The following is a 26,456-nucleotide window of genomic DNA, read 5'->3' as shown; positions in this document are numbered from 1 at the left end:
ATAGATTGTCTTCAAAATAGTGTGATATATTTGAAAGGACTAACATGAAGATGAATACAACATAAGACTATGAAAGTATGTTCACAGATATTTGTTTTAGTTTTAATAAAGGTACCAAGGTAATTAAATGGAACTAAGTTAATATTCTTAATGAATGGAACTCAAAAACTTTAAAGTTTACATACAAAATGAAAAATAATCCTTGATCCATATATTTCCATATATATGGAAATTAGATCAAAATGGACCACAAATGTAAGTTTCTAAAATTTCTATAAGAAGCATAGGCTAAATCATCCAAGACAAGGATTTCTTAGATATGAATTCCAAAAGCAGGGTTCATAAAAAAAAAGTTAAGATTGGAATTTATTTAAGGTAAGAATATTTTTTAGAACTTCTGTTATCTGGGAAACTCTAGTAAAAGAATGCAAAGAGAAACTATAAGCTGAAAGAAAGTATTCACAAATCACATATCTCATGATGCAATTGTACCCAGAATACACATATTGTATGTGTGTATGGATGTGTTCATATTCTCAAATCTCAATAAGTAAATAAACAACATAATTAAAAAGATGGACAATAACTTCCCATCATAAATATCAGATAATTAGCAAATAAACATGAAAATATATTCACTATCCTTAGACATCAAGAAATGTAAATTAAAATGAGAATGGTATAGTAGAAATGGTTATATGGCTATTAAAATGACTACAAAATAAAGTAAAAATAAAATTAAAAGCTAATATACAAAGTGTTAGGGAGAATGCAGAATGGATGGAGATTTATTTGTGGTGGAAATACAAAGAGAGCAAGTTTGGAAAAAGTTTGATAGTTTCTTTTAAAGTGAAGTATCCATTTACCATATAACTCAGTAATCTCAGATTTATTCAAATAAAATAATAATCTATATTGGCAAGAAAACTCCTATGTAAATGTTTATGGCAAGTTTATTGATAATAACCCCGAATTGAAAACAACCTAAATGTCCATCAGTGAAATGAATAAACAAACCAAGGGACATTCACATGATGGAATAATATTCTGCTATAAAAAGAAGGGAAATATTGATACTGACAATAATGTAGCTTAATCTCAAATATATTATTCTAAGTAAAAGAAGTCAGACTCAAAATGCTACATACTAGATAATACCATTTATTTATCAGGCTGGAAAAGGCAAAATGCTTCAGACAGAAAACAGATCTGCAATTGTCAAAAACTGGTGTCAGGGAAATGAATTGGTTGGAGAGGCACACAGGGCAATATTTTAGGATAATCGTTCTGTTCTATATCTTGATGATGATGTTGATGTATATACTTTTGACAATTATATAATATACATTTGTAAAAAACTTGTAAAGTGCCAGATGCATTGACTCAGGCCTATAATTCCAGCAACTGGGGAAGCTGAGGCAGAATTGCAAGTTCAAGGTCAGCTTTAGCAACTTAGTGAGGATTCAAGCATTTTAGTAAGACCCTGTCTCAAAAAATAAAATAAATAAATAAATAAAAAGGACAAAGGATGTGACTCAGTTGTAAAACACTCCTGGGTTCAATCTCCAGTACAAATCCAGTACCAAAAAAAAGAAAAAAGAAAAAAAAAAACTTGAAGAGTGTATTTACTATCTATGAATTATATCATCAAACCAAAATGAACAAAAAAGGTCTTAAAAATTTCCTATGGCTGGAGGTGTAATTCAGTAGTGGTGTCCTTCCAGCACATGTGAGGCCCTGGGTTCAATCCCCAGTACTACCAAAAAATAATAGTTACTGCCCAAATGTTATACTATGCTATATGAGAACACACAGAGAAGGTGAGGCCAGGACAAAGGACTCTGAAGAAATCCACGTTAACAGTCATAAGCAGCATCCTAATCTCTGCTAGCCAGCTCACACTGAATTTTACTAGGTTAAGGAAACAGGGACAAGAGGATGAATGATGTGACACAAATTATCACCACTCTAAATATGTCAAGCATTCGTCCTGCTGACAAGAGGGGCTGTCTGGCATGGCAAGCAGCTGCATCAGCTTTTCAATCTCCAAGTACAAAAAATGAGAGACATATTTATTTTTTTGACATGCTATGTAAGGAATGAATAATTTTTTCCTCATTACTATGATTTCAGTTGTTGGTTAAAAGGCATTTTTGTACATGCTGAATTCAAGGAGTAGTTTTATTATTAAAATTAAGAAGGAAACACCATCCCATTTTGTAAAATAGTGTCTCATGTAATTTATATTTGAAAAGGTGCCTATACTATTATGTATTTCCAAAGAGTTTCTAACTGTTCTAACTTCCCCTCAGGGAGAAACATATAACCTGAAGCACATAAATAAAATAGTTCAGCTGTGTTCTTACTGTCTTATTGTTCTTTTTCTACTAACTCCAGTGCATGGTCACTGGGATTTGGTCAATATTGTCGTGAAGGTAGAAGCATAACACTATTGCCAAACACATGTTGGGTCCTATTGCTGCACATAAAAAAATACCCAATGATGGTTGCCAATTGAGAGCTATTTAAATAAACAAGACTAACGAGGAAAGAAACCTTCTAAAACTAATAACCTGAAATTGTTGGAATATGGTTTCCAACTTCGAATCATCTACCTCTGTCATTCTCTTACTTGGAGGCAGGTCACAATAATTTATTTGTGTTTCCTATGTAATATACTTGCATTCATTTGTGGAAATGTGCCCTAAACCCCAATGATGTTACAAAGCATTACCATCCCTGAAGACTAAACAGATTAGCATAAGTTCTTGGTGAAAACTACTTGTCTGAATTGTTAATTGGCTTGTGATTACGTGATGAATTATCTGTAGATATATATTACTTCAGAGGGCAATAATCATATTTTACAGAAAGGAGGAGGTCAATACAGAAAATCTTTAGTTTCTATGGTTAGTGTTTTCTTATCTGTTGGTGATTTTGCATTCATATAGACAACTCAGGAGAATTTGACAAAAACAAAACAGAACAAAAAAGCTTATTCATAAGGTACCATTCAAAAGATGACAAAGCTGGAACTGTGTCATGTAACAACCTAAAATAAAAGAAAAAGAAAACCCTTCTATATACAAAGGACATAACCACAAATTGCTCCAACAGTATACAAATTATGATAAAATTATTAAAAATAGATATGTTGTTATGCTCAATGGGTAACATTAAATGGTAAAATGACAATGAAAATTATAATGAAAATAAGTTACTGGGCCAGTTGTAGCTCAGTAGTAGGGCGCTTGCCTAGCATGTGTGAGGTACTGGGTTCAATTCTCAGCACTGCATGTAAATAAATAAAATAAAGGTCCATCAACAACTTTAAAAATACTAAAGAAAAGTATTGCTATGTGTCAGACAGTGTTGTAAGAAATTTGCATTAACTAATTTAAGAGTCACAACAACTGAGGCAATTTGATATTTATTCCCAATTTAGGGATGAGGCAAAATATGTATCTCTATTGTAAGTAGACCATCATCATGGTATTATGTAACAAAGAACCCTGATATCTCAAGTGCTTAATCCCAAAAAAAGTTAATTCACCTTTTCACAGTTGTGACAGCCAACTGGCTTATCTGTTTCTGTGGTAATCATTTCTATTGTCAATAAAACAAAACCACATGCTGGCTGAATTATTTTTAAAAATTTATTTTGGTTCATAATTGTGGAGATCAAGGATTGGGGGCCTTACCTGGTGATGGCCTTCTTGCTGGCATCATGGAGCAAGAGACAGAAAATGTGTATGTGCATGTCCATGTGATTTTTTAATGGCCTCTCTCCCTTTTCTTATAAAACTACTAAAATTCATTCATGGGGGCTCCACCCTCAAGACTTCATGTAATCCTAATCACCTTCCAAAAGCCCCACCTCTTATCACCATAGTCAACTAGGTTTCTTCCCTCTTCATTTCACATTGGGGAATAAATGTCAACACATATAACTTTGGCAGGCACAGTAAAATCACATCCAATACCATAGCAATTGTTACGTGCTATCTCAGATTGCTTTCATTTTGGACTTCTGCCAACCCAAGGTCTCAGGAATCTCCTATTGGACTCCTGCCCCCAGGTGGCTCACAAGTGAAGAGAGAATGGAAAATTTTCATAGTATTTTAAGGGTCAAATTAAGGAATGGCACACAGCAATTCTGCCTGCAATATATTGGTCAGAATCCAGATGTATAGCTGCAACCCACAACCTAACTGCACAACTGGAAAATGTCATCTTTTTACTTGCCCAAGAAGAAATTGATTGATGAACATTTAGGAATTTTGTGTCACTTTCACATAGCCCAGAATTACTAAAACCAAAGTTAGGGTTATGGTACTCTTGTGTTAAATTAATTTTGTAATCTTCTAGTCTCCTCTTAATACTTATTAGTGATAAAAAATTCAGAGATCTATCTCTTGAACCTATTTCTAAGTGAAAGGATGGTTCAGAAGCTTAGCTGCCTCAAAGCTACCCACTATTTGTAAACTGTTAACTTGCATTTGATGAAGAAAGAATACTCACATTTTATTAATATTCTCCTTTTCAGGTTTGTTCTTTCAGTTTTGATGAGGACATGAAAGTATTCCTTGAAAATAGGATAAAATGGGCCTGTGTTAGGAGAACCTTTATCAACTGAATTACATTTAATCCCTACAATAACTCCTCCTTTCCATTAATGAGAAAGTTATATTTTGTAATAAGTCTGAGGAATGGAGATCAGATATCATGTTTATATGTCTATCTTCTCCCTTTCATATCATATTCCCTTAGGTACTAATAGTCTTCCTACTTCAGTCTAAGATCCAAACCAATGATAGTATTGCATGAGCCAATGATTCTGCTTTATGAAAATCACTCTGTGAAAACTAATGACTCAGGTTCAAAATTTTCTGTTGTACTCAAATAAGCTTTCTAACAAAATTAATCGGATGCTCTGTTAATTATGCACATAGTCATTACAGTGTTACATGTAATTAAGCATGAATGCTAAGCAGTTCAAACAAATAACTTTATAATAATTAGTATTGCTTGCACAGTCAAGTCAAATTTTAAATTTTACTTTTCATGTTATTAGTTCTTCATAATTCTTCATGATCTGTTAGCAGAATCAATATTTACTATGTTTACATAATATCATATACTGTTTAATCTTCTCACTACCATTATTATGTGCAATAAACTAATCCTTGTAGAGGATACAAATCAAAAGCAAGGTTGCTCTGGTCCCTTTTTTTTGTTTTGTTTTGTTTTCTCTTTTCATCTACAAAACCACCACCTAGTTGCCAGCACCAGGTCAAGGTCTGCCTTTCAGATCCACTTCCCCCACCTCTCTTGTCAACCAACCGCATCACCATTCCACACTGACACCTCTTCAGTGTGTACCATACTCTCATCTACAGACATTTCAAGAGTGAAAAGAAGTAGAAAGAAGAGAACAGAAGTATTTGGAGTTTCTACTTTGAATTGAGAAAGAAAAAGGAGAAGCTGCTTGTAGGCATTTAAGAGAAAAACAATGCATTTAAATCACTTAATATGTCTGCCTCAATATTAAGATCAAATAAATTAGACAACACCCTGCCTTCATTCTTTTCATGTGTAACTTCATCTAAGTGTTTTTTACAAGAAAATTTCTTCACTTCTTTGTTCCTTTTAAACCCCTTATTGCATTCACTTCTGTCCTCACTGTCACACTGAATTGCTTTCCTAAGGCATTTTTGGTTCTGTTAGAAAATCCCCTGTATTTTCTACTCTTTATTCATGTGTATTTCTCATAGAATTTAACATTGATTTTTCTGATTACTTGTATGGACTAACCTTCCTATATTTGTGAAGCTTTCTGAGTTCTTTACCTATGCAGTTAATTATTTCAGGATTTTTGTTGTTGTTATTGATCTCTTATGTTTGATTTTCACATGTGGCAGTTTCCCTTTGGGTTTTATTTGTATCTCAAACAGTTTTTAAAGGGACAATCCTTTACTTGATAGATTCCATATACCAACTTCATGCTTATGACTTCCATATCTACATCTAAGGTCCAAATTTCTTTTTCAGAGATAAAACCAAATTCCTAGCTCCTCTCATTATATTGTGAACACATAAACCTAAAGATTGAAGGATACGAGAAATGACACTGCCAGACAGGGAAATGACAATCTCCTGAAACTGTCTAACCTGGAGGAAGAGGGAGAAGGAAGGCAATCATTAATCCATTCAGTAAATCCTTTTCCTAGTAACAATGGGCCCCAAGGAGAAAAAAGCAAACTTTCATCCCTTCCCAGGTTCATCTCCACCAAAAGCAACATTCATCCCTTCCCAACCACAGTGGTTCCTGAAGGGAGGAGGCAAATACGGAAATGCTGGGTCCTGGACTTTTACCCTTTCCCATTGCCAATGAGTCCTAGAAGGAGAAGAGCAAATAGTGAAGCTCTGGGTAACAATGGGTCCCAGAGGAAGAAAATAAAGAGTGAACTCCAGACTGAGTTCTGAGCTTTCATCCCTTTCCGATAACAATGTTTCAGATTTTCTACAACTTTTTTCCTGACAATTTAACCAACACATTCTACTTCAGTCTCCAATGATTAATTCACCCTCATTGTAACCTGTAAAACTCAGACTCCTTTTGTAACCAGTGGCCATTTTCCTACACAGAAAATGAGCCCCTCTGGTGCCTGATTGACTGACTCGCTATAGAATAAAGGAAAGCTTACTGATCCATTTGAGATCTGCTTCTGTCCTGGTTATTTGTGTTTTCATGATAGTGTCAAAACCATGTTGGTTATTTTTGCTTACAATGATACTCAAAGACAAACATAGTATATGTTTTTACTGTCTGTGCTTTTCACTCATAAATTATAACTATAGTTTATACTACTGTCCTTTCCATTGCTACTTTCCATGTCACATTGTAAATCCTCAATGTATCTAAAACAATTTTGCATTTGAGGAGCCCTAGCAGAGTGTTCAGCATTGACTAGGTGCTCAATAAATAACTAAAATAGCATATAAATTTAAGCCAATTTTGGACCAGTTCCACCATAATGAAACAAGATTTGACAACTCGATTACCTACTTTAGGAGATAAATGAACTATCTTTGGGAAGTATCTTAGAAATAATACCTAGCGTAAATTCTCTTCATAAAGTTAAGCTATTTCATTTATTTATTGATTCAATACAAAAAGTATGCATAGCTTCCTATATTTTTAGTAAACTACTAAGTCAAGAATGACAAATGTAAATAAACAAATAAAATTAATTAATTAAAGGACATGCCATGATTCGAACCATCCCAGATTGTACAGTGAGAATCAGAACAATTATTACCAGTGTGTGCTGTGAGTTGACACTGACTTTGTTTTAAAGGTATGTTCTGTCATATATTTGTTGTGTCATATATTTACTATGTAACCTTGGGCTAGTTATCAGCTACCAGTTTCCTCTTCTTTAAAATGTGATGTTTCAAAAAATTTGCATGTTTACAGAACCTGAAATATAGTACTTTCTAAATTTGTAGGAGTTCATACAATGGGGAGAACAGGATTTTTTTTTTTCTTTTTGGGTACCAGGGATTGAACTCAGGGACACTCAACCACTGAGCCATACCCCCAGCACTATTTTGTATTTTATTTAGAGACAGGGTGTAACTGACGTACTTAGTGCTTCACTTTTGCTGAGGTTGGCTTTGAACTCTCAATCCTCCTGCCTCAACCTCCAGAGATGCTGGAATTACAGGCAAGAACAGAAATTTACAAAGCATCATTTATTTCATATTGTATTAGTATAATTTTTATAGACAAAATCAATGGTATTTATATATTAAATAACTGCTAATGATTATTTAATGTGTCATAGCATTAATCAAATATGCAAGATTACAAATTAGGTGTAGTTGATTTGTATAGTAGTTGAAATTACATCAAGAAAACCAAAACTGTTTTAGGTATTTCAAGAGAAAAGTAATTTAACATAAAATATTAGTTGTTACTGAGGTAGTAAAAATTAGAAATTGAGGAGGGCACAACTAGATTTCAAGTTAAGGTACGTTAATTATGTTGCAGACAGAAAGGAAGTCTTGAAACTTAGTTCACAAGTGGCAAATAGAAATGAAAAGGGTACTATGGTTTCTACTCTAACCCTCCAACTTTAGGTTGATGAGAAGAAATGGAAGCCAGCAAAGAAAGCTGTGTCATAGGAAAGTCAAGAGCACAGCAGCCTGGAAGCAGAATCATGAGAACAAAAGAGAAAGAAATAGTTATCAACTCTGTCAAATGCTGCTGATAGTTCAAGTAGAGGAAAGACTAAGAAAAGATCACTACACTTATCAACATAGACGTTATTGGAGATTTTTACATGAAGCACTGGGGGTTAAAGCTGAATAGCTAGGTTTAAAGTAGAAAGAGAGGAAGAGACAGTGAGTATGTATTTTTTTTTTCTTTTATTAAGTTTTATTTTAAGAGAAACAGGATTGAGCAGTATCGACTGTTGGGTAAGTGAGGCCCAGGGTTTTTATTTGTAAGTTGGGAAAAAATAAGAGCATGTTTGCCACTGAGCATGAACTAGTACAGAATTCAGAAATCTTTCTTTGTTAAGGGTTATAGTAAATTGTTTTAGGCTTTGTAGGTCCTACCGCTTCTGGGGTAGAGCAACAGCAGCCATCAGCAACATGTAAATAATGGGCGTGACTGTGCTCCAGTGAAAATTAACTTATAAAAACCAGGCTGGGACTTTAGTTTGTCAACCCCAACTTAATATCGAGGGGAAAAAAGAATGATTAGGGAGGAAGAGGAGCACAGTTCAAGTGAAATCTGTGAGTAGGTGAGTGAAGATGGAATTTGTGCCTAATAGGTAGTATGGGAGCTTTTACAATGAATTTTATTAAATTTGAAATGTTGGGAGGACAAGAATATGCATCAAAAGTTATATATATGGGCAGTGTGAACCTGGAAAATCTCTTCTGATTTCTTTAGTTTTCTCAAAGAAGTAGGTAGCAAGATTGACATATATAAGTGAATATTTGGAAGGAGTATGTAATAGTTGTACATGAGAGTTGAAAAAAAATAAGCTAAAGGAATACTATAGACAATTATTGTTTCAGTAAAATACCCAATGCTCAGTTTAGAAGTTCAAATGAGTTCTTTTCCCCACATTGGAATTTTTATTCATTTTTATTGCAATTTATAATTTTTCAGGAGTGCCTGCTAAGCCTATGACAAATAACAACATATTTTGAGTCATTTAATTTTCAAAATACTTTTTTTCCTCTTATGGAAAAAAAAATGGAATTCATTAATATCCCTACATTAATACCCCTTCTTTTGGACAGTAAAATCAGTAATGCATTCATCTAAATATATTTCTAGGTTAACAAATCTTATTCCTGTTAGAAACTATTTTTGTAATATATATGCTCCTGTTATATCATCTGTGTTTTATGCATTTATCACATTGAATCTTAAGATGCTCTGGTCTAAGTTTTGATTCAATAATGTATTACTTCTTAAAGCGTTCAAATATAATGAAATATATGATGCCCAGTATTTGTATAATATTTTTGCACCAGTGGAAAATAAATTATTCAAATGGAATAAATTCACATTGATTTCTATGAAGGTTACACATGGATTGGTAAATCAAAACAAGGTCTCAAAAGATAGAAAATCAATTAGTGTATCAGATAAAAAAGGCATTGATGGTAAAAATCAACCAATGAGTGACATTTTTTTCCTCTTGAAATAATTTAATTTACTAGAAATTGAAAGGGAAAGGATTTGTGACTTTGAACATAGTGATAAGCTAAAAAAGTGAAACACCAAACAAATTGATGTTAAATTTTATTGACATAACTTCAAACAAATGTAATTCAACATATTTTAAAGGAATAGATATTGTTTCTTCTCTAGATTAATCATGGAATCTTGCTGCGAGAATAATCAAAACTGTATTATTAGTATTATATACTAAATAAACATATGAAATATTTAAATTTTAGCAATATACGTATGTTCACAGTTTAACATAGAGACTATATTTGTTTTTCAACTACAGAGTTGTTACCCAATTGCCAGCAGCTGAATTGTCAGTATAAATGTGCAATGGTGAGAAATAGTACAAGGTGTTACTGTGAGGATGGATTTGAAGTCAAAGAAGATGGGAGAAGTTGTAGAGGTAAGTGTAAACTTTAACTCTGTTTGTTTTAACTCTACTTGTGTTCAGTTTTATATTCCTATAAAAAATACCTATTCTGACCTACTCAGATTGAGGAAAGGTTAATTATAGTTCACAGTTTTGAAGGATTCAATCACTAATTGGTCACATTCCTTTTGGACCTGTACCAATGCAGTATATCATGGTGGAAACACATAAAGGATGAAACCCATTCACCTCTTGACCAGAAATGGAAGAAAGAGATGAATAGATAGATCTCCCAATCCCCCTTAAGGGCACACCCTCAGTGATATAAGACCCGTCACTATGGTATACCTCTTTACAGCTCCACACCTCTAATAAACACCATGCTGGAGAATAAAGCCTCCAGTACATGGAGTGTGGGGCAACACTCTTTTTTATAGAGGTCTAGTTAATAGAAAATAATATACCTTTGAACACTTATCATGTTTTCCACTTAAAGTTTGTTAACTTTTGTTTGTTTTTAGATTTAAAAGATAATATGTCCCCCAAAACATAAAACATTACATTTATGAATTTATAGCCATAAATTTTCAATATATTTTGCAATAATATCAATATGTGAAAATGTCAAAAAGGGCAAATGTTTTAGTTGTACTATTAATACAATAGATTTAATTATTATAAATTTCTAAATGTTTTATGGCAGTCATATGGCTACAGTCTAGTTGGCATGTTATTAAATAATTTAATAATTGCTAGTTATGTAAAGTTATATAATTTCTACATTGGTAATTATGGTAGCAGGTATTTTACCAATAGCAATAATAATGGATATAAATATTGATACATTTTATTTCTTGATTATAAATTTGTGACTGCACTACAGTAAATGGTTACCCTCCAAAATGAATCCCTGTACTATAGTGAAAATTTTTTCTTCATTATATTGACTTCAGTTTTATATATATATATATGCTTATGTATATATATAAACAGATATATGTGTGTGTGTATATCAATGCAGTACACATATATATACTATATGAATTACGTGAATTATTGGTATGATGCTTAGATTCTATCCATACATCTATATTTATTTCAAATCTATTGTGTGTTTGTGTGTGTGTGTGTGTGTGTGTGTAAAATCAGGGCACAGCTACATTGCTGAAACTACTAATAAATGGAATATTTTCAAAAGAAATTGTGCTTTGCTGGTTATTTTAATAACCTTTGCTTCAATATTATCACTTTACCTTAATTCAGAATCTTAAAGTTGAAAGAATCCTTAGAGAATTATTGTTCAAAATGCTGATGAAAAAAGCAACTAAAGACAGGCCCTGAGAAGTTAATTGACTTGCTTAAATTTACACATCTTCTCAGTGATAGAGTTGAGACTAAAATTCCAATCTTCAGAGTTGTCTTATTTTTATCACGGAGAAGTTTATTGTCTTTTCAGGTGCACATGTGGTTTGAACTTTAGTTTATTGTTTGTTTATTTGTGTATAATACAAATATTATAGAAATATTTGCTATTATTTATTAGACTGACAGTCTGCTATAATGGGACCCGGGCACATATGTTTGTGTCATATTTTTTTCAACTAACACTGATAAATCAGTAACTACACATAAAAGTTCAGACATTTTGAAAAACACCTGTGCAATGATATATCCATCATAATCACAAAAGTCAGCCTGATGTACATGGCTTCAAATATAAATGGTGTCTTTGCATGCATGCAATTTGTGGTTCAAAATAGCCCTTACTATTTAAACGTGTTAGATTTAGGTACTATAATGCATATTTCTCTCTTATTTACTACACCTTACTCCAGTAGGAATCAGGATTTACAGTTCCTTTTGCAAGGATGAATTGAAATCTTGAATTCCCTAATCTTTGAATTAAATGCAGAAGTACAACCATAGTTGATCCCTCCTATTGAACATTAGTAAAGAATTGCATAGCAATTATTTCAGAAGTCACTAATGGAAAAAGAATTCATTTTATTTTCTCTGCACATATAGATGGCCAGGTCTGAGAATCACTTATACTTCCCTGAACTGTATTTCCAGTCATTTCTCTGTCATTAAAGGAAAAAGAAGGCAGTATCACAACTAATGACTTGTCAATTCCTTTGTGGCCAATTTTGTAGAGCTGTATCAATGTCATATCAGTATATTCTGGCTATGTAGAAAGAAAAAAAGAAATCATTAATCATATTTCTCTCCTGTGTAATATAATCATATCAGAAATGCTGAAATAGAAACCAATACTATTAAAGTTGAAAAATCTGTGGAAATAGATAAGAATCATTTCTGCAACCAGACACTGGATTTTACCAAATGCAAAACTAGCATAGACTTAATTCCAAACACTGTTCTTTGAGTTCCAAAAGTAGTTATAAAAGTACTTATTGCAAATGAGCCATCCATGGCTGCAGGTTATTACAGGACACTAAAGAAATCAGAGAATAGTGCGAATTAATTCCATAAAAATGTATAGTTTCCCAATTTAAATAGTCCCTTGTGCTAGTCAGCTATCTTTTTGCTCTCCCTTAGTAAGTTCCTTTATTAGCTTGGGTTTTCCAGAAACCAATCCTGAAACAAGAATTCAAGATTAAAGTTTTATTTGTGCTCTTTACTTTTTTTAATTTTTGTTTTTTTTATAATGGCAGTGGGAGGTGATGTAGAGAAAGAATAAACATTAAGCTGTCTACAACAAGGTTTAGCTGAAGCTGAAATGTGTGTCCTCTCTAGGATGAGGGACAAGGGAACTTGGGTTTCTATATACATTTCCAAATAGGCAAGAAGTAAGTGGTTGTGTGCTGGAGGATGTTTTATCTCTCCTGGAACTTTTTACCTGCCTTTAATCCTAGCAGAGCTTCTCATGAGAGAATTTGTAGTAGGGATTGCTTACCCCTCAGACACAATGAAAGATCCCCACAGGTGTAGAAGTACACATGCAGATTTGAAGAACGTGAGCAGACAGTATCTGTGACAGCCCTCTTGATCATCCCTTGCAAAAGGTACTTCAGTCTTTCTTCATTCTCTTAAAATATATTTCCATCATCTATTCTCTTTCATATTATCAATGATTTTTTTATTTTGTAAAAATTTTTATAGGTACCATAAGGTATTAATTCAAACTTCTCTCCTTTCTTCTCAGGATTTGCATTTGTACCCAAATATGTTTCTTATGTTCTCATTTCAAAATAGTTTCACTTCTTTAATTTGCTTGTTTCCCATTTTTATTTCTACCCAGCTGAACTTTTATCATATCTTCATCCATTAATTTCTGCCTCTTCTGTATGTTTAAATAATGCCCTTTCACTGTCTCATGTTGTAGTCAATATTTAAGTATTTATTTCTCCAATAAAAAATACATGAAAAATGAAAGAAGAAACACTCAAACATCTACTTCAGATACCGTCTCTTCTTATAGCCTTGTTCCTGTCCCCACCTCTTTTTAATTATTTAAGAAATTTAACAATTGACTATACTTACATTTTCAATTTTGTTATTCCAATTTTATTCCTCCATCCTTCCTTCCTGTCTGGCTTCTAATCCTATAACATAATACTTTTAGAGACTTCTCAGTTTATCTGGAGTCTCCCAGAGCACCAAATGTTCTTGATTATCTTCGCTACAAACTCTACCATCCCATTTATACACAAAAATGTAAGTTTGAGATCATATGACAACTTTCTTCATTCCACACTCATCAACCGAGAAATGAAACTCAACTCTACCTAGAGTCCTACAAAACTGTAAAGTAAAATCCACTCAAACAAGCCAATTTGCCTATATAGTAGAGTTATTTGAAAATGTAGTGGGTAAAGATTTTATATAACAAGAGAATTCTACACTACCAAGATCACTACATCAGTGTTCTAATTAAGGAATCCAAATGGCAATTTAATCTTTATTTTGTTGGATTTCTTCATTGCATGTGAAATCCCCTATGTAGTAGGTTCATGACTCCTTTTGCTTGCCTGCCCTTTCCATGTTAGCATCTGATAACAATTTACTCCAGCCAAGTTATTTGTTTTTCTCATTTTCCATTTTCTGTAGGAAATAACCATCTTCTGTTTGTTTATTACCTCTTTGTTTTTCAGTCCCAAATGCTATAGGACAGATCTCAGTCTATATTACCAGTCCAGTATATTCAATTGCTTATTACACCTTTACTGAAAGATGCTCTATAGACACCTCAAGCTTAACATAATCAAATCAAACTCATCATCTCCTCTCATCATATCTCTACACGAATCTGTACTCCTATATTCTCTATTGAAAAATTGGACCACCATTCATGTCCATTACCTCCAAACAGTTTTCAAATCTTATCTATTCTACTTTTTAAAAAAATTTTAAGTCCATTCCGTTTTCATTTCTAATGACTTTATTAACTTTCCAGGATCCTTTCTTTACATTCACCAATCCATCTTTTCATTTGAACTTGTTTAGTTTTACAATGCAAAGTTGATCATATGACTTACTTAGTTTTTACTTTCCCAATGCCTTTGTGTGATATACACTCTTTGGTTCAATATACAAAGTGCTTCATTATCTGTCCTACAAAGTACTTTCTCATTCTTGTCACCTATTACTTGCCCTAATACACCTTTGCTTTACTTGATTTTTTGTGCTTCTATGAAACCCCTGCTACATCATCCCAATGTCTTTTACATCCTATTGTATTTAACTGAAATGTTCTTTTCCATTGATCCTTTTTTATTTTTGTTTTGGCCTGAGATAATCTAGATTATTCATTGAACTCAATTCAATATGAAGTTTTCACTGAATATTCTTCTTCCAGGCCCATGCAGAACCACTTCCTTTGCTAGGATTCTCTTATTACTAGGATATGCCTTTAGAATAGTATCAAAATAATACCTCACTGGACTTGTCTCGATTAAGGACAACACAGATTTTTTTCAATTTTGTCATCTGGGATTAGTACAGAGGTTGGGACACAAAAAAGACTAATATACCTTTGTCTAAATAATTAAGTAGGACAAGATGTATTTTTGCTTGCTTGGTCAGTTAAGAATCATTGAATACTTACTGTTCATGGAGATTTAAACTAAATGGTAGAAGAAGGAGGGAACACAGATATTAAAATTAAATTTAATTAAAATGTCTGGTTTCAATAAGTGCTTGATAGTTTCCCCTTTTTAAATTATGGAGGGTGAATTACATAGCTTGGCTCAGAACTCTTATTTAATCTGTGGATTGAAAACCATGTCACAAGACTAATTCATTGTTAAAATAGTAAAAAGAGTATTATGAACCTTGGAACTATTCAATAAATATTAATTGCAGTGCATTTCATACCTTGACAAAAATATCCAAGAATTCCTCACCTACCCATCACAAATGCAAATAAAACTTCCATTATAACAAATGTTTGATGTTAAATTTGATCTTTTTTTCTTTGTAAATATTAGAGCAACAATGAACTTGACTTTCAATTAGTGTGGTCTTGAAAAGTCATATTGGTGTTAGTGCTTTCTTTCATAAGCAAGAATCTGTTTCCAAAGTTCAAAAATACGTTTTCTTCAAGGAGAAATAAAAATGTCTAAGAATAAAGCTGCTTAGTAATGATGCCAATTTTCCTTTTAGATCGAGATGAATGTACCACTTATGGTACATGCAGCCAGACCTGCATAAATACATATGGATCCTTTGCTTGCAGTTGTGTGGAGGGCTATCTAATGCAGCCAGACAACCGGTCTTGCAAGGCTAAAAATGGTAAGTGATGCTCTTTTTTGCCCCAAATTTCTTGTTTCCTTTTCCCAGCCCCTTTACATTAGAAATGTAGTATAGCAATGTGGATTTGGAGAGGATAAATGTTCTTTCATTTTTGTACACTGATCCATAGTTAAAAATCCAGAGCCCTTCTTTCAGCTGTCACTGATTATTACACAACTCCTTCCATTATAGGAAGTTTCTAATGAGCAAAACCTGTTTCAAAAAGCTGCATTGATTAGTTTGAATTCCCATCTCTTTCATGGACTACAATGATAGATTCCTAATAGGTTTCTATGAGCTCCTACTTTGCCTATAAAATTCATCCTTCGCATGATAAAGTTATCTGCTAACAAATAAACCAGATCATGTTCTTCTCTTGTTTAAAATCTCTCAATAACTTTCACCCATCCTGAGAATAAAAAGTGACTCTAACAGCCTAATTATCCTTCACCATTCTCTTTCCAATTTCACCTCTCTCTACTCTCTCCTTTCTTCATCAGTGCCAACCACACTGGTTTCCTTAACCTCCTTCAACTAGCTTGGTCTTGCCTTGAGGTCATTCCACTTGCCATTTTGTCTGCCTGCAGTATTTTTACCTATGATATTCACATTAATATCTCCTTATCAGTCAAACTCCAGCTAAAATGTCCAATTTCAGAATGACCTTTCCTATCTATTCTATTTAAAGGTGAACACCCTCTCTAATGTTCTATTTGCCAGTTTTGTTTATTTACAAATACCTACTCTATCACTATGTTTCCAAGTTCTGTTTTCCTTATAGCAGTTCCATTTTAAAATACTCATTTAGGTATCTGTTTATTTATTATATGATTTTTCCAGATTAATATAAAGAAAGAAACAAAGGGAGGAAAGGAAGGAAGATGGAATGAAATTTTTTTCTAATTAAAAGTACCAAAATAAGTGCTCCACTCTTAAATGTTTGACTTTCGTATTTCAAAACACTTGCTGCTTACTTACAAATAAAGCTCTCTAGTTTCTACAGTTTTCATCTACATTAAACAGTACATATTGTTGATCAGCTAATGAAATAGCTTTGAGATGTACTAGAAACTATAGGATGATACTAATTTTTTTGATAGGTTGAAGTAGCTTGGGAAGACTATAGGGAGGTATTATACATGGTATTCCATCTGCCTTCTTCTAAATTCCCATAATTCTGATTTTGTATAAGTCATCTTCAAATTATGATGTATTGATTAACTAATGAATGCCTTTTCTACACCAACCCTTTAGTAGCACTTGGTAAATTAGGCATGGGGTAGAATTCTCGTTTCTGAAGCCAAATTGAGTGAAGTATTGAATTTGCTCAACAAGCTGCTGCTGCCGGCTTCCTTTAAACTCATGTTATGTTCAACGATTTCCCTGAGATAGTGTACTTGATCATTTAGAAAACACACTTATGTAAAAAAAGCATAGAGAAAGAAGCACTCTTTTACTTCTTTAAATTACTGACTTGGGGCTTATGAAGTCTGGCTTACTTTAGAGGGAAAATCCTAGAGAAAAATTAGGTCATATTATATGCTCCCCTTTTTCTCAACACTGAGAATTCTGACTTAAAACACTGATGGAATGAAGAAGTAAAAGGCTTGTTCTTGCTGTGCCTATTGATCCACTCAATATTGCTATGGATACTCTGGGAGAGTGAAATGTGATAAACCTAACAAGAGGAAGCACTTCCTCTTCTTCTATACTCCGAGGTTGTCTGCAAGTAATATGTCACCAGAGAAGGATGGTACGTGATATCACCTTGTTACATCAAGGACATTTTTTGACTCTAGAATTGATGATAAAATATGTAAATCACTTCACCTCTAGGTCCTTAACTTGATTATAAATTGTCCTACAAAGTTTGATAAATACACAGTTGTTATGGGGATGTTGTAGTAAGAAGGAAAATGAATTGCTAGTAATATAAGCATAACAAGTCTGTAATAAACACTAACTAGTTCTGAGGGTCATGTGTGTATCCAATGCATTGTATAATTCAAGAGGAAAACTATCAGTTTGGTTTTAGTTTTTTATAATACCAAATGCACCAAATGAAATTTTTGGCTTTGGTTTTGTGTAAACTTCTAGTTAATGCATCAAGGTGTAAAATTTTGTGGTGATTTTGTTATATCATTGTGTTACTAGCACTAGGAAAATGTTATAAATTAAACCATTGTCTTAATTCTCTACTGTTCCTCCTTTTGGCTAACTGACTGAGATTGGCCCCCTCTTTTTGTTTATTTTTCCTATAATGCCATCCTACTGGACTATAGAATCTGACATTTTCTGAGTCAAGTCAGAGTTCTGGGCTTTCAGCTACTGGGGATTGTGGAAAACTAGGGAAAGCCAGGATGGTCTGAATAAGATACTGAATTTATGTAAAAGATCTTCATGCTTCACAACAGTATAGAATACCAAGCCCACATGATGCAAAGGGAATCTAGAACTAGACCCAGAAAGTGGAATCTGCAAGGACCATACAAAATGATAGATGGGATCCAAGTTTCTAGAAGTTGGTCTTTATGTGAATAGGCACAGTCAGTTGGTGAAGGTGCTTATGAAGGTGCTGAGGTCATTCATCATAAATTAATATCATGTGTTCTTTTAACTATTCATCTCAAAGGTAGGTGAATAGTTAAAAGGCTCTTATTTTCAAGGTGACAATTGACAGTAATTAGAAACATTAATATAAATTAATTGGTTATATCTCCTTTGCAACATAGTGCCTGAACCCAAGTAAAATTAATAAGCCTTATGAGCATCTTTAAGACATAATTCTAGTAGAGAGAGAGAATTTTAGGCACTGTGGCAGAAGAGGGAGCAAAGATTAATGTTAGGTAGGAAGACTTTTCATTCCTATTAATTCATGTAACCATTTTTTTCTTTCTATACTTAACTAAGGTTGACTCTAACTCTGAAATAGAGTCAATCATTTCAGAGTTAGAAGAACTTCAGAGGTAATCTAGCCCAACTGTGCACTTGAAATTTGTACTCATTGACACAAATAGGTAATTTCCCAAAGAAAGAAAGTCTAAATCATGCATTTTAAAAATTAACTTTAATTTAAATATATACACTTTAATAATTCTATTTTATAGAGGAGACATAATAAAAATTAAAAAATAAATTTTATGAGGCAGTATTCATTACTTTGGAATGAAATACACTAAAAGAAGCTAGTAATTTACTGATTAAATAGACTTTTAATTTGGAAAAATAAGTTAAAACAACCATTACAGGTACACAGTAAAATTTCCTCTTTATTTTTACTTTTTTTGAGAATATAGTTCTAATAATCACAGCATATTTGAAAATAAAAAAGTTTTATTTTGGAAGTACTGAGTTCAACTCAGTGCCTCTCATATTCAAGTGCCCTACAACTGGCCCTCAATACAACTTTCTTCCTTCTAACCGAGACTAGTTTTGATGAAGAAATACATGTTGAATGTAGGCACCTGGGACAGAAAGCCAGCATATGTAGAAACAATAGGATAAAAGGTAATAATGAGGATATTTAACTTAAAAACCATTGGCAGCTTTACTCCTGATAAATCCAGGCTCATTAAACTGTACTTTCCAATCTCCTAACCACTTGCTAACTTACAGGCATTTGCCTCAGCATACAAATTCTCCCAAACCACTAGGGTTCTGATGATTATACTGAAGTAATAACACTATAAAGAACTCTAAATTTTATGCTCATCACTGTAGAGGCAGATTATCAAACAGTGCCCTAAGAAAGAATATATTTCTGTGACTTGGAACAACTAGAGCAGTGAAAGATGAGACCATTTAGTAACTTCAGGGTTCTATTACAGTTTATATGTTACTGTTTATTGACTTAGGAGAAAAAAAAGAAAAAAAAAAAAAAAAGACTGTTTAGGCAATAGAATATTTCAGTGTAAGAATAGGAATCATAATCCCTGTATAATCCAAGGAATCTCTCCTCTAGACAGTGTTAGAGAGGGAATGTTTTTATATTTCATGCTGTTTTCTTTGTTACAATTTGTAAAATGACATAAATAAAATATAACTCCTTTCTACTTCAAAGTTCTAGTGGTAGTTTAATATTTACTTATATATAGTCTAAATTTTGGGAGTGGTGGTAGAGGAACCACCTATATTTGCTGCCAGGGCTGTATTAGATTATAGAGAAATAGGGTTTCTGTATAACAGAGAACAATTCTCTGCCTTACATTATCATCCTCTCATCAGTCACACAATAATACTCTTTAGTGTTCAATTAATAAAATGTTCTTTCTGCTGTGTGTGATCATCTACTCCTATATTTCCAGTGACTTAGGAAACCAAGGCAGGAGGATTGTATATTCAAGGCCAACCTCTGACTTTAGTGAGTCCCTAAGCAACTTAGTGAGACCCTATCTCAAAATCACTTTTTTAAAAAAGGGCTGGGGATGTAACTCAGTGGTAGAGCACCACTGGGTTCATTCTCCAGTATCCCCAGGGGGGGAAAAAATGTTCTTCTCTTGCTATTTTTAAAAAGAACCTTATATCAAATTATAGTATTTGTTGGAAGGGTACAAATTAAATCATACTAACCTTAGTAATTGATGAGACTAATGTATCAAATCTGTTCAAGAACACCATCTGAATAAGAATGATTTCCTGCAGAATGAAAGATATGCAAAGATATACCATTCAGGGTTTATTTTTATTTTTGTTTTTATTTTTTTGTTTTGAAGAGCAAAGGTTTAGTTCTGGCATAATTTGTCATTTTATTGGGCCACAATCATGAATGGCACTTGATGATATGGTGGTATATTTAAGGCTCTTAGTTAGAAGTGAGCCTACTAGACCTTCACAAGCAGATTAGTTTTTCTTTACTCTGCCACACATGAACACTATGGTAAATAATAAATTACAGCAAAAAAATAGTTCTGTGCCTGGAATGGAGTATGTGTTTGGCAAGTGCTTGTTACACGCTTTAGAAATGTCTTGATCATTTGGGAAGCAGGTTCAGAGTAGTGGGACGTTGAGAATCAAGAATAGAAGACTCAGAAAACTGGCAGGGATTTAAAGGAGAAATACATTTTGCCAGTTTTGCCCTAATATTCCGGACTGACTCTAATTTTGGTACAGTAATGACCTCAAGAAGTGGTTCAGGCAACGCTGCAAAAATCTCCTTAATTATGTCTTTTCCACTAATATCTCCCTTTGAGACAAACCCCATTCCCTAGAAGGGATGTGTGCTACCTGGGCAAATATGGCTGCAGGGCAAACCTATCTACAGTCAGACTGTACTGCCTAAGCCTCTGCCTGTAGAAATTCTATAACTTCCCAGGATGCCTTTGAAATCCTGGTCAGGGAACTTGTCCATTGAAAATATTTCTCTGTTTCATGGAGTTTTCCCTACCCCATCCCTTCTCTGGTTCATCACTGAGTTGGAAATTAAATTCCATGGAAAGAAAAGGCAAGGATTTCTGCTGGCATTGCCATCACCCAAATTACACATTTTTTTTCCTACCCAAGCACTGTTAATGAGTATGACACTGCTGGAGTGTAAAAACTCCTCATGAATATTCTATGCTGGCTTCAATTTTTTGTTTGTTTGTGTTTTGCTAGAGGACATCATCTTCACAGTCTAGCACCTTTCTTGACATTTCTAATCTTTTTCTCCAGCAACAAAGTTGCATGATTGGGAACAGAGAACAATCATGGGCTCTGATTTGTCCTCACACCTTCCATTTACTCATAGTCTATGAAAATATCATACGTGGAAAACATGCATATCTTCCTCTTTCTTTATCATTTACATCTTTATAGAAATCTGGCTGAGAACTTCTTTAGGTATGAAGAATTACATAGCCATATTTATAGACTTTAGATATGACATTAAATAAACTGTTTTTGTACAAATGACACAATAAAAGGCACACATTTCTCACATTTCTATCATGCTACTTGATGTTTTATAAAATAACTGTCAATCTATTAATTAAATCCTCATTTTAGAGTGTTCAGTAAAGCACATCTTGCTCTGCAATTAAGTCTCATAAAATTGGATAAATCTCATGAAAAATAAAAAAGTGAATCACATTCAGATTCATATAAATTACAAGTGCTTAAATAGATGAGGCAAGGATATACAAATGCATATTCTTTTATTCAGGATAAGTGTAGAAGTACATAGCTACTGAAATCCTTAAGAAAAAGAAAATTAAAAGCCAAGAAGGTGACAGAATTTTGTCTTTTGTTAATAGAAAAAATGTGGTGTTGTTTTTTGTTGGATGGTTGGTTGGTTTGTTTTCAGAGACCTTTGAAGGCATGACTTGTATCAATTTTAATCAACAGAGTATGAAACAATCTGGAGTAATAATAGGAGTTAGACAGTGTCCAGTGGACACTTCATTCCCTGGAGACCATACTTACCCTTGGCTGGGATGACTAATATTCTGCATATTCCCTCTAGTCAAGCTGCCAAGAGTCTCTTAATCATGAGTAGAGGAAATCTATTGCATTTATTTCGCTTTTAAATGTGTGAGCATTTCTTCTTAGCTCTAAGACTCACATAGCACAGATTCTGTCTGTGCCTTCCATGAAATATCATTCTCATCACATTATTAAATAAAGTGTATTTTAATACTCTGGACCTTTAGAACAATGTGCCATTAAGTAACAACAAAGAACATATCTGGTAACATAGCCAGAAGTTTGGTGTATCATCTGCATTGAGAATTTAAAGTACTTAATCTATCTCTATAATAGCAATGTAGAAAATTGTGATCCTAAATATAGGTTACTCTTTTACATGGTTTGGCAGTCCTGTCAGAAAAAAAAAGTGAAATAGATTAAATGACCTTTAACTTTCTCCCTCCTCTATATAATGAGTTATCTTGTTTACCTCCCTCCTCCTTATTCTTGAGATGGTGATCTTATTTCATATTTCCCTGAGAAAATACAGCAATTAAGAGAAATTTCTCCTTCCAAGTCCATCAATCTTCCAGTCTGTGTGAATCTAGAACCAATATTTCCACCTTGCTCTTATTTGAATTCAAGAACAAACTTATTTTTCTCCTATTAAAGATCATTCCTGCACAGGGGCCATGCTAATCTTCTCTGTATCATTCCAATTTTAGTATATGCGTTGCCAAACTAAATAACTTTCTCTCAGCAAAGGAAACTATCAGCAATGTGAAGAGAAAGCCTACAGAGTGGGAGAATATCTTTGCCACTCATACTTCAGATAGAGCGCTAATCTCTAGAATATATAAAGAACTCAAAAAACTCTACACCAAGAATACAAATAACCCAATCAACAAGTGAGCTAAGGAAATGAACAGACACTTCACAGAAGATCTACAAGCTATCAACAGATATATGAAAAAATGTTCAACATCTCTAGTAATAAAAGAAATGCAATTCAAAACTACCCTAAGATTCCATCTCACCCCAATTGGAATGGCAATTATCAAGAATACAAGCAACAATAGGTGTTGGTGAGGATGTGGGGAAAAAGGTACAGTGATACATTGCTGGTGGGGTTGCAAATTAGTGCAGCCACTCTAGAAAGCAGATTCCTTAGAAAACTTGGAATGGAACCACCATTTGACCCAGGTATCCCACTCCTTGGCCTATTCCCAAACTTCTTAAAATCAGCATACTACAGAGATACAACCACATCAATGTTCATAGCTGCTCAATTCACAATAGCCAGATTGTGGAACCAACCCAGATGCCCTTTGATTGATGAATGGATAAAGAAATTGTGGTATATATATACAATGGAACATTACTCAGCCATAAAGAATAATAAAATTATGGTATTTGCTGGCAAATGGAATAAATCAGAGAATATCATGCTAAGTGAGATAAGCCAATCCCCAAAAACCAAAGGGCAAATGATCTCGCTGAGAAGCAGATGATGATACATAATGGGGAGTGGGAAGGAGGCAAGCATGGAGGAAGGAGGGACTGTATAGAAGGAAAAGAGGGGTGGGAGGGGTGGGGGGAAGGAAAAAATAACAGAATGAATCAAACACCATTGCCGTATGTACATGTATGATTACATAAATGGTACGCCTCTATTTCATGTACAACCAGAGAAACAAGTTGTACCCCATTTGTTTACAATTTTTAAAAAAAGAAGATCATTCCTGCATTGTGTACCAATCCCATCTTCTCTCACCTATTGCAGGATTAGTCTCATGCAATTATATTCTTTATCCCTTGAAATCACTAATACTTTCCTTTCTTCTGCATCATTTCCTATAGCATACAAGCATGCTATAAAGATGACATAAAAAAGATTTTCTTTAATCCCCTCTTATCTCCAACTATGACTCTACTTTTCTTTTCCCATAACAGCAATACTCCTGAAGTGAGTAGTCTTTCCCCTTTTATTCCCCTTCTCTTGAACTCATCTCTATGGTTCTTACCTTATTCTTAATATGCATTTATAGTTATTGACAAGGTTACCAGTGACCTCTATTTGCCTACGTAATTTGTTACTGGTCCTTAGCACAAAACTGATACTAGTCTCTTCTTTGAGTAATTGCTCTTTTTTTATTATTATTATTATTATTATTATTATTTATTGTATAGGGAAGTGAACCTATGGTCACTTATCCAGTAAGCCACATCTCCAGCCCTTTTTATTATAATTATTTTGAGGCAGAGTCTCACTAAGTTGCTTAGGGCCCCACTAAGTTGCTGAGGGTGGTCTTGAACATGCAATCCTCCTTTCTCAGACTCCCCAGTCACTAGAGTTGTAGGCATTCACCAGAATACTTGCTCTTTTAAAGCATTACATTCTTCAAATTTCATTTTTACTTAATTGAACATTTTTCCTCGCCTTCTTTGCTGCACTATTCTTATTTTGCCAGTATTTTAGCATGACCCACAGCTCCGTCCTTTCCATATATTCTTTGTTGACTTCTAGGTCCTCTCATTGTATCATTGCTTTAAAAAAAAAAAAAAAAACACACACACACACACACACACACATACTTTTCTTCCCTAGCTTCAAAAATATCTAGAGACTGAGACTTCAAAATTTTTATCACCGGTTTTGACCTTTGTGTTAACCTCCAGACTCACAGATTCAATTGTATATTCAGTATTTCCATTTTGGATGTTTAGCAGAAATACCAAGCTCTGCATATCCTGAGCGGACCTTTGATTTTCTCACCTAGGAATGTTCTTCAGTGTTTACCATCTTGGTAAATGTCACCCTCCATTCTCCCAGTGTTTTCAGGTCAAAGCTCTGGAGTCCTCTTGGACCCCATTCCTTCTCTCAAACCCTTTGCCTTTAACTTAAATACATTCTGATTTGGACCAGTCTTTATAAGGGGCAGCCCTTATCCTCATACTTATGTTTTATTTATATTCATTGAATTTATAACTGTCAAACAGTATTGAATAGCATTTGTTTATTTGCTTAACATCTGTCTCACCCAATCAAATGAAAATAGGGATTAGTTAATTATGTTCACTGCTGTTATAGCTAGCATCTAGAGCAAAGCCTTAGAGAAGATAACCATTCTCAATAAATCTTTGTTGAACTAATAAATAAATATGCAAATGCTGAGTCAATATTTTATTTTTAGGAGTCAAATTAAATGTGGCATTTTAAAGGACAAGTGTTTTGAAACATGAAATATTTTATGAATAAGAGTTACTTAGAACCAAATTTATTAGCTTATTTTCAAATAAGCTAATATCTGCTATAATTCAAATATTGCCTATTTATAACATGGAGGAATATGTCTGTGTTGAAAATTTGTGTGCCTATAGCTAAATTAGTTCCTGGTGGTTATAATTAGAAAAGTGACCAGGAGTCCCTAAAGTAGCCATTGGCCACCTATCAGGAACTAAAATGGATTAATTATTCTTGGACTGACTAGTTGCAATATTCACTTAATAACCTAAATATTGAATAATTATACTCTGAGATTTTGAGATGTGCTGTTTTTGTTACCAATTAAATCTCATTTGTCCTTTTCCTGATAGTAATTACAGTATATTATTTATTTCACTGTATTTATTAAATACATGCACAGTTTTATATTTAATGAATTCAGTAAGATATCTTTAAAACACTGGAGAATCCATATTTATACCCCCCACCCCAAGTTCCATTCATTTATTGACCCTTTAACCATGGGTCAAGTAAGATCTTCATGTAACAGAAGAAATATCTCTTTGGTCTGGTACACCAGGTCTCTATGAAATAGGGAAATTCTTCATACTAATTTGCAAAATTTGAAGGCTGTACTTATTTTTATTATGGCATGAGATCATTGATTTCTGTTGTTCTTGCAAAATGAATCTTCAGCTTTCTTTCTAGAAGCAAAGAATTTTATTGCTTTACAATTAGCGCATTATAAATTGAAGTCTTCTCTAAAGGAAGGTACAAGTATTTCACTAATAAGGTCTAAATGGAAATGTGATTAAATTGTTTAGGGTCTATAGTTAACTTAGGTTATTCAGTAGGTTAAGTGAGCTTTTATAATGCCAAAGACAAGATTACCCACAGTTTTAGCCACTGAACCAAAGTGCCAATACTCAGTATTACATCTTCTCTTAAAACTGACTCTACTTTCC

General features: G+C 33.5%; 1 protein-coding gene across 5 annotated transcripts in view; it reads left to right on the top strand.

The window, feature by feature from the left end:
• Nucleotides 1-26,456, top strand: part of LRP1B (LDL receptor related protein 1B) — a 1,899,381-nt gene that overhangs the window by 872,752 nt on the left and 1,000,173 nt on the right. For all 5 annotated transcript variants that reach the window (XM_079135584.1, XM_079135585.1, XM_079135582.1 and 2 more), the window contains exons 4-5: nucleotides 10,044-10,163; nucleotides 15,756-15,884. In XM_079135584.1, coding sequence (XP_078991710.1) covers nucleotides 10,044-10,163; nucleotides 15,756-15,884 — 249 coding nt within the window. The remainder of the gene's footprint in view (nucleotides 1-10,043; nucleotides 10,164-15,755; nucleotides 15,885-26,456) is intronic.

Source organism: Sciurus vulgaris (assembly GCF_902686455.1).
Source record: "Sciurus vulgaris genome assembly, chromosome: 3".
In the NCBI taxonomy this organism is placed as follows: Eukaryota; Metazoa; Chordata; class Mammalia; order Rodentia; family Sciuridae; genus Sciurus; species Sciurus vulgaris.
The sequence above is the reverse complement of the archived record's forward strand: the minus strand, read 5'-3'. Positions and strand labels throughout refer to the sequence as shown.